This window comes from Macrotis lagotis, chromosome 3, assembly GCF_037893015.1.
Source record: "Macrotis lagotis isolate mMagLag1 chromosome 3, bilby.v1.9.chrom.fasta, whole genome shotgun sequence".
NCBI classification, from domain to species: Eukaryota; Metazoa; Chordata; class Mammalia; order Peramelemorphia; family Peramelidae; genus Macrotis; species Macrotis lagotis.
In genome coordinates this window covers 282,767,174-282,776,251 of record NC_133660.1, presented here as the reverse complement: position 1 = coordinate 282,776,251, position 9,078 = coordinate 282,767,174, and the positions used below count along the sequence as shown (strand labels likewise).

Sequence of the window (9,078 nt, the reverse complement as noted above, 5' to 3'; positions counted from 1 at the left end):
TCATCATTGACTTCTCTGGACACCAGGGCTCAACACTGGCCTGCTCTGGTGACCAGTGAGTCAAGCCCATGTGATACCTGGTCCTTGGGTGACTCCTTGAGTCACTGGAGTTCTCAATATAGTACCTTGTTCTACCTGGTTCCTCAAGTTGGGGCTAATCACTGTGTTGTGTGAGTGTGGCGTATAGTGAGTGTGGGTAGTATATCCGTGTCTGTGTGTGTGTGTGTGTGTGTGTGTGTGTGTGTGTGCGCGAGTGGGGGTGGGGGTGGTTCTTACCCTCCTGGTTTACCAGGTAGGTTCAGGGCACATCACCTACTCTGGGCAGGGGAGGATGGGCTCACTCTGAGCCTTGGGCCTTCCTTGCCCCTCTTCTATCTGACGATTAGCCTCCAGATGCCAATGAGCAGATGCTCTAAGGGACATCTTTCAAAGCACCACCCTGAGGTTCTCTGAGATGGGCATTCCCAGGCTGACCAGAGTCTCCCAGCCTCCCTTCTGGTCTGGGAGCTCACTCCCTCCTGTCCACAACAACCCATTTCACCTTGGAAGTTCCAGTCGTTCTCTAGCAGCTGGTGGTGCAGTGTAGAGGGGCAAGTCTTACAGTCGGGAAAACCCTGTTCAAATCTGCCCTCAGATACTTACTAGCTCTGAGACCCTGGGCAAGTTACTTCACTCGTCTGTCTGTTTCCTCTTCTGTAAAATGTAGTAATGGTTCCCACCTCCCAGGATTGTTGTTGGGCTCAAAAGAGAAAACAATCCTAACCCTCCTAGTCAGTCTCCTTCAAGAGTCAGTCTCCTCCCTCCTTCCATTTCCTTCCCCGTCCCACTTCCAAAAATGTTCTAGTTTTTGCCAAGCTGGGGTCTCGCCATCAGAGAACAGATAGAGCCGAGCTGACTGATATGAGAGTACTGGGCTCTGGGGGTCTTTCCAGTCCTCCCCACTGACTCCACAGGATCCCAGCCAGTAAGGAGACAAGAGCTTAGAACCTGGCTTCAGGACTTTATTGGGCGGTGGGCTCCCAGTCAATCCCAGGCCCAATATCTGTCCCCAAGGCCAGCAGGGTTTGGACGGTAGCTTCTTCCAGTCACTTGGTGATGTCTCTAGTCACTTCTTGAAATCTTCCTCTCCGGCCTGAGAGGGGAGCCAGGTCAGGAGGACCCAAGGGAGAACTACCTCCCATGACCTCTTGCAAAGAGTCAGGCCCCCTCCCACCCCCACATCCTTCCCTCAGCTCACCTCAAACACCTTGTCAATGATCTCATCAATGACAGCTGCCTGAGACCTGAACAACTGCTGGTGGTGTTCCACTGCAGCCATCAGCTGGAGGTAATGGAACATTTTGTCCTGTTGCCTGGGAGAGAGGGGTAGATGACCCTGAGCCTGGCACCCCTCCCCTCATCCCCACCTCTATCTCTGGGGAAGCCATCAGCTGTTGGGTGACCTTGGCTAAGGCCTGTTCCCTCCCAGAACACAGACAGATGGGGAAACCGAAGCCTAGGACAAGAAATGGCAGAGCCATCTGGTGTAGGCAGAGTGGGCATGCCTACAGGTGGCGGCAGCAGCCCCCACCCCCACATATTTGGCTGCAGCTCCAGAGCACCCAGGGAGAGTCCAGGGCATGGCCCAGGCTCCCAACGCCATTAAGCACGGGAGGAGGGGCTCAGCAGAGCGGGAAGCTCTGGATTTTAAGGACTTTCCCCAGCTTGCTTCGAATGTCTCTTCTAGCTCATTCTCTATTCTGCAGCTTTCTAAGCTCTAGAATGTTCTCCAACCCATCTCAGAGCTGGGGCCCAGGTGAGCCATGGCTGCCACCTTTAGAACAATGTGCCCTCCTCACACAGCCTTCCTTCTTTCCTGGGCTCCTTCACTCCTCACACAGGGATTTCCTCAAGGAAAGAGCAAACCCTGGAGATGGGTCAGAGTATGACCAAGGCTGTCAGACTGGGGGCGGGGGAAGGACCATTCCTCTTCCCCAACCATCCTGGCCTTCCAGGGACCAGTCACTCAATCTCTGCCCCCTTCCAATTCCCTACCCCAGGGCACCTTGGACAGGACCTTCAGTATCAAAGCAGCTGCAAGAAAACACTAAGCCTTGAGGTCAAAGAGCTAGATTCGAATCTTGACCCTGAGATTTTCTCTTATTTCTGTCCTAAGGCAAACTCCTTTCCCATTCTGGGCCTCAGTTTGTAAAATGAGGGGGATGATCTCTATGTCTAGGCCCTGCCTTCTTCATGCTTGGAGTTTCTGAAGGCCAAAGCCATTTCTGACATTGTCCCTTAGTCCAGAGTCCTAATGGCTCCCATTCTCTGGGGTCTGAAGCCTTCCTCCTAAGGGCCTTCTCTTCTGGCCCATTGTCCAGTGTCTCCTCCCTGGTTTTCCCTCTGCTTCCAGGGCCTCCCCTTACTCAGCAGTCAGGTCCCCATATTTTTTCTCAATTATCTGTGATTGTAGAGAGGAAGTGCTCAGCTTTTCTTCTGGTTCTGTGAAGAGAGGACAGGAAGATGAGGTTGAGGCAGAAGCTATGGGAGCTGAGGTGGGAGGGCCTGAGTTGGGCCAGGACGAGCCTGATCTCTCTCAGTGACCATCTGCTTCTGAGGGTCAAGGATGCCGAGTGGCTGGCAGCCAAGGGTTGGCAGTGGGGTGGGTACGGGTACCTGACTCAAGGTTGGTCAGAGACTCATCCAGAAGTTTCTCTTGAAGCCGGGCCACTTTCTAGGAAGAGAGTTGGGAGAGAGAAGTTCATTCTTCCCTCCCCGCCTCTCCTATGAGATAGCCTTAGCAGTCCCCACCCTAAGCAGGGGCAGTCTCAATGATCACACTTAGCCCTGAAGATGAATGGAGATCATCTGCCCTCTACCCTGGGCAGAGGTGGGGGGACTATGGGACTGGAGCATAATGTATGGAATGGAGGGGTGGTTGTTTGGCTGAATTGCTTGGCTGTCCTCTCTGGGGAGGGGAGCCGGATTATATTTGGTGATGAAAATGAAATTAAAAAAAAAATCCAAACATTTACACACTTTTTTTGTCAAAGGGACTGTGATGGTGGGTTTGAGCAGATGGCAGGGAGTGGGGAAGGATGTGCAGGCCAGGGGCCTTCTCTACTTCCCTGGACACAGGAAACTGTGGGAAGATGCCCATGTAGAAAACTAAATCTGAAGTCCACCTGGGCAGGACAGAATTCCAACTGGGAGCCACAGGATTCTTGGCTCACAGACTGTATTTCTGACCAAGGTCCCAAAGGAGAAATCCCCCAGCTTTGGCCAAGCCCTCAGGAGGGTTGCATCTGGGGGAGTGAGGCAGCATTCTTGGGGGGTATGTGGATGCACCCCGCTCAAGGCTTCTCCCTTCCTAGGTGTCCTATAATAGAGCCGACCAGGGGGTCCCCAGTGGGCATCCCACTCTTAGCACAATGCTTGCCCACAGTTTAACACTGCTCTTTGACACATCCTTTCTCCCTTCCCCTCACTCCTCAGGCCCTCCTACCTTGAGCTTCACCTTTTCCAGCCCCTTGAGTAGGGCCATCTGGAAGTTATCCACCAGTACTGCAATCACCAGGCTACAAGACACTAGAGGATGAGGACTGGGGGCCGGGGAGTAGGGGCAGGGCCACAAGGGGGGGGGAGCAGGCAGAGGAGGTGGCGGGGGTTCCCTTTGGGTTCTTGGGCAGAGGAGGGGCAGAGCTGGGGCTTGTCTGGAGAGAGAGGGCCAGGTCCTGGAGGATGAGAAAGGGAGGGTTTGGAAAGCCCCAGCATGGAGAGGGCAGGAAAGAGAGGGTCTGGGCAGCTCCATGATGGGGAGAAGGGGGTGGGGCTTGGTGACTCACTTGAGGAAAATTAAATATTGTATAATAATGTAGATCATGAGGATGGGGATGATATACCAGGCACCTAAGGGAGCAAGGGCCTCAATTTTGCACCAAGTATCCAGACCAAACTTGGGACAAGTCACAGGGAGTATGTCCAAAGTTGGAGGGGGGGTGGGACACAGTGAAGGTGGGAGGTAGGGGATTGCCCATCTGAGTTTCCTATCTTAATTGTTCTAATTAGATTCTGGGTTAGTTTTTACATTAGTACTCTCTGAATTTTGCACTCTGGGACAAAGTCCCCATTGCCCCTCTCTAGCTCATTGTGATTCCTATTCCAAAGCCCCCAAAACCAGTCTGGAGAGAACATCCAACCTTCAGCCCTCTGCTGGATCCCAAGCCGCCTCCCAGCCCCCCCAAGGGTTCAGACTCTTCTTCCCTACCTTCATTCCAGCTGGCCAGGTAGATGAGGGACCAGTCATCCAGAGTGAGCATGGTAAAAAGGGTGAAGATGGTGGTAAAGATGTTCTGGAAGTGCTTGGGGTCTGACTCATTGAACAGGGCTCGGAGTATCACGGAGAAGAAGACTGTGAGGCTAAGGAGGCCCCTAGGGCCCTTGCAACACTGGCCAGCCCACCCCCCCACCCAATCCTAGCCTCATCCTGCCCAACCCATAGACCCTGACCTTCCCCAAACCCCCTGCTTGACCAGATACAAAGGCAAGTGAACATCAGGACAAGGATGGCCCCGATGGACGGTAGCGACTGAGCCAGAGTTCCTGTCACCTCCTGAAGGCTCTTGAGGAAGCTGAAAGGAGGAGAGGCAGACAAAATAGTCAGAGGCCCAGGTGAGCTTCCTCCCCAGAAAGGTTGCGGTAGCCTTGTTGGACCCTACCAGGGTGGGGTATCAGGAGCCTGGGATCCTGCCCCAACTGAACCAAAGTCTGACACTTCGGGCCTCAAAGGAGGACCAGAAAGACCCATGTAGGACCAGAAAGAATTCTAGGACAGAGAACATGGTGTCAGAGCAGGGAGACCTCTTAGAGGATGGGACTGAAAAGAGCAGACCTGAGGTAGGGGTAGGAGAACATAGACGACACAAGGAAAAACTGGGAGGAACCATATAGCAGGAGCTGGTGATCCAGAATCTCAAGGACCACAGAGCTCAAGGGGCTATCAGCCTGGAAGCCCTTGCTTTTACAGATGGAGAAACTGAGGAACATGGCAGTTCACTCCAAGGAAGAAGGGATATTTAGGGGGTAACTACTTCACTTCCCTCATTTAGAGTTCAGGAAGCTGAGGCCCAGAGGGGAAGTGACTGGCCCAAGGTGCTTGAAAAGGGAGGTGAAGCCTGGCACACTGCCCAGATGGTACTGGCCCAATCTTGGGCCTGGAAGGAGCTGAGACCCCCTGGCCTCACCGGAGCCTGCGAAGCACCATGACAACCCTCAGGGCTCGAAGACTTTTGAAGATCTTGAGGATTCGAAAGGCAGTTTTGCTGTGGGTCATTCTCTTGGCAGAGGAGAAGTAGATCTGCTTGAGGATGAAGTCCACCAAGGCCATGACCATAATAAAGAAATCTGGGGAGTGGGGACAGGACCCATCTCAAGAGGCTGCCCCGCAGTGTTCCAACTGCTCATTATGACTGAGGATGGCAAGCACCCACCCCTCTCCTCTCCTTTGAGCCTCAGTCATCCTGGGAGAGAACTACAGTAGGCAGCATTGTGCCCCTTGTGCAGAAAAGGAAACTGAGGTTTGGTAGGGAAATGACCAACCCAGGATTGTCTTGTCCAGGCCAGAGGCAGAATTTGAACCCAGGTATTCCTGGCTCTAGAATTCAGTTCTCTGACCATAATGTCATGGTGTCTCAGAACATCAAGCTCCTGGGCAAGACAACTAACCCTCTTTTCCTCAAGTTTGGAGCCCATATCTAATGGGTGGGGATTCCCCCCCTGTTCCCACCCCTTTCCCCAGCTGGAAGGATTGTCTCCATAGGACATGCCAAGTAATTCCTATCCCTGCTCCATACCCCATCCCTAACCTCAGCCATCCGTCCCCTCCCCAGGGCCCCGGACCCACCCACCTAGGCTGTTCCAAGAGTCAAAGTATTGAAGTCCCATGACTATGAGCTTCAGGACCGCCTCCAAAAAGTAGATGCAGAGGAAGATGGAGTCAAAAGCTGTGAAGTACCACTCTGTGGGAAGGTCAGATGCTCAGTTTCCCCCCTTCTGATTGTCACTTCTTCCCTCTACCCTCTACCTTCTTGCTCTTCTTTGGCAGAATCCCTAGCAATCCTGGGCCCTCATTGATCCGGAGGAATAGTCTTTCCAGAAACAATAGAATCTAAGAGTTATTTCCCCATTTTGGTTATTAAATTCAAACTGACATGAATTAGGTTTTCTTATTAGTGACTTTGTTCATCTTTCAGGATGTAAGAAGGCTGAAGCTGTTTTGTTTAAATTGTCTCCCATCCCTTTTTCTCCTGGATCTTTTCTAGGCCCATAGATTAGTATTTGTGAGTTCCATCTCAGAGCTGTAGCATTCTCTTGGCCACACAGATCAAGGTAGTTGAGATGTGGGAGCAATTAGACAGCAGCCACTACTGGGCCGAGTGCTGACCCCAGCCCACCTCCTAGTTTGGAGCATCCATGGAGGCCGGTGTTCCTCAATAGGTCCTGAGTCTGGAGCATAGACCAGTCTCTTAGAGGTAGCAGTGAGGCTTGTATGGTGTATTGTGCCTGAGGTCTTAGACCTAGGACCAACAAAGCCCCCACTAGCCAACTTTAGCCTCACAGCCCTCCTGGGAGGGAAAGGGCTTACTGTCATTTTATAGATGAGGAAACTAACTCTGAGAGGCTTTTGGAAAAACCCATGGTTTCGTTTGCCTGTCTGAAAAACGAGGAGGTGGATCTAAATGATCTCGAAGTTCCCTTCCAACTCAAAATTCGAGGATTCCTAAGAGTTCTCTCAAGGGAGCTGTCCTTCATTCAGCACTATACTAAGTATGGAGGATATTTTTGTTGACTTGATCCTGTCTACCTCTTTGTGACTTGACTCCATTTGGAGTTTTCTTAGCAAAGGTACTGCATTGGTTTGCCATTTCCTTCTCCAGTTCATTTTTAGAGATGAGTTAGCTGAGGCAAGCAGGGTGACATGACTTGCCCAGGGTCACACAGCTAGGGAGAGTCTGAGTCCAGACTTGAATTCAGTTAGATAAGCCTCCCTAATTCCAACCCTGATAGAGCCCCCTAGTAGCAGTCTCTGATTTCAAGGAGCTTCTAATCTAATGGGGGACATTATTTTCTAACAACAATGTACAAACTGAAAATCGATGGAGTAAACCAGGATGATCTCAGAGGGAAAGAAGTCTGAGAGGCTTCTTGAAGACGTTAGCTGAGACTTGTAGGTAACCCAGGAGCAGATGAAGGTGGTGAGCATTCCAGGATCGAGCATCCCTCCCTCCTTCTCCTCTCCCAGGCTGATGTATCAGTCAGCCTACTCTCCCTCTCTGTCCCAAGCTGAATCCTGACTCGCTGGGAACTGGGACTTTCCCCAGTATCCTGGAGAGAGCTAAGAGCCATCCCAGTGTCCCCAGATGACCCTCCGATCCCATGCCCTCCCTTCCTCTTTCCCCATGCAGAACCTTCCAGGTAACTGAAGATGGCCTACCTGGTTGTCATCAGTTCCCTGACCCTTTCTGGTGGTCCCCAGGAGTTTTTAGAAGCCCAGAACCCATGTGGCCAGACTAGGTAGGTTCTCTCCCAATCACCCTCAGGTTCTTGAGGTTCTGCAGCCCCTACCTCAAGGATGCTTACCTCCCCAGACTTCCACTTCAGCAAAAGTCTGGACCACCAGTACAATGGTATTGAGACAAACCATGATGAAGATGAAGACTTCAAAAATGAGGCTCTTGATCAGAATGGACAGCATGAACTGGACCCGGTGGAAGACTTCGGTGATCTTGCCACAACAAGCATGAAACATCTCTTCAGCATCCATCTGCTTCTTTCGAGTACGCTGGATCCTGGCTAAAGGACAGAAGGGAGGTGAGAATCTAGGCAGTGACAGTGCTAGAGCTCATCCTGCTGAGGCAGGGTCTTCAATGGCGATCTTCGGGGTTAGGAGCCCTGTCATGGGCAGGATGATTCATAGCAAGAAGGCTTTCCATCCCAGGAGGGTCCCAGATTCTCTCCCACTTTCCCACTCACCTATTTAAATCTGGAAGAGATAATAAGCAAGAATGAAGAGGAACCTCTGCTCTGGTAATACCTAGCCTGGTCTTTGGAGTGTGTCAGGGATGGGGAAAGAAGAAAGGAAAAGCCAGGCAGACACTAGAGAAATGCTTAGACTGAGGTTGTGCTGAGTAGTCCTGAGGCTTTGGGTGAAGGAAGTGGTAAGTCTGAGGCCTGGGCAATGAGAGCTTTCTGTCTCAAGGTCAAGGATGGCTGTGCCTCGACAGCCTTGTCATGGTCCCTGCACTAAGACTGAGCTAGAGGTCAAGAGACCGTGGCCTGATTCCTCTGACAAGGCTCTAAGTAGCAGGCCAGAAGCAGGGACTCCTGGGGGTAGGGAGGGGAGGGACCTCAGGGAGGCTGGCTTACCCTTCTTGGGTTTTACTCGGTGATCTTGGTCCCAGGTATGTGCCATGGAGGTGAAGGATGGCTGGACCCGGCTACTACTTCGAGAAAACTTGCTCTTGAGGCTGCCAGGGCCCCAGGAGGAGTGGGAGGGGTGGGAGGGGTGGGCCGGGAACTTAGAAAGGCCAGCTTTGGGTTGGCCTGCTAGTGGGCCCAATGATAAGAGAGGCTCTTCAGCAACTGCCGGCTCAGAGGCTTGTGGAACCTCAACCTCCCTCCGGATATCTTCTGGAACTGTTAAGTAATTCATTTTGGAGAGGAACCCTAGAACTGATCAATAGAGACAAGGGTTTTACTTGAGTTCCTCCAGACCCAGTCCTCCTTGCCCTCCTCAACTACCCACGGACCTCACTTTCCTCACCTCAGTTCATCCAAGGGACTTGTGGGGTCTTACATTCTCTGGAGGGTCTGTTTCCATGGAGACCCTTCTGTGATGTAAGGGCTGGATCCTCCCACTAGAATGCCTTTCACAGAACTCTAGCATCTCAGAGATCTTCCAAGGTCATCAGACCTAAGTTGCCATCCCTAACAAATTGCCATCTACATTGCAGATCTCCATGAACAGGGAGCTCACTGAGAGTGCAGTGGACTTTTGTCAGCAAGGTCTGAGGTCAAATCTGGCCTCAGAGACCTTCTAGT

At 52.0% G+C, this 9,078-nt stretch overlaps 1 protein-coding gene across 2 annotated transcripts; it reads right to left on the bottom strand.

The window, feature by feature from the left end:
• Positions 1 to 980: 980 nt before the first annotated feature.
• On the bottom strand, positions 981 to 8,862 carry CATSPER1 (cation channel sperm associated 1). Of its 2 annotated transcripts, none has more exons than XM_074231027.1 (13): positions 8,801 to 8,862; positions 8,404 to 8,709; positions 7,618 to 7,830; positions 5,886 to 5,996; positions 5,223 to 5,382; positions 4,519 to 4,610; positions 4,247 to 4,390; positions 3,825 to 3,888; positions 3,485 to 3,557; positions 2,656 to 2,713; positions 2,406 to 2,481; positions 1,238 to 1,352; positions 981 to 1,132 (listed from the first exon to the last, which is right to left on the bottom strand). In XM_074231027.1, exons 2-13 carry the CDS (start codon positions 8,687 to 8,689, stop codon positions 1,106 to 1,108), a joined length of 1,419 nt encoding a protein of 472 aa, XP_074087128.1. In that variant the 5' UTR covers positions 8,690 to 8,709; positions 8,801 to 8,862; the 3' UTR covers positions 981 to 1,105. The 2 variants fall into 2 exon arrangements, with proteins under 2 accessions (XP_074087128.1, XP_074087129.1); XM_074231028.1 differs by having other exon boundaries at positions 8,787 to 8,805.
• Between the last annotated feature and the right edge of the window lie 216 nt (positions 8,863 to 9,078).

Coding starts and splice junctions, on each gene's coding strand:
- CATSPER1 (XM_074231027.1), bottom strand. CDS start 8,689: ATGAATTACTTAACAGTTCCAGAAGATATCCGGAGGGAGGTTGAGGTT. Junction 7,831..8,403: donor CCGAGTAAAACCCAAGAAGG/GTAAGCCAGCCT, acceptor TCTGTCCTTTAG/CCAGGATCCAGCGTACTCGA. Junction 2,714..3,484: donor TGGAAAAGGTGAAGCTCAAG/GTAGGAGGGCCT, acceptor CTCTCTTCCTAG/AAAGTGGCCCGGCTTCAAGA.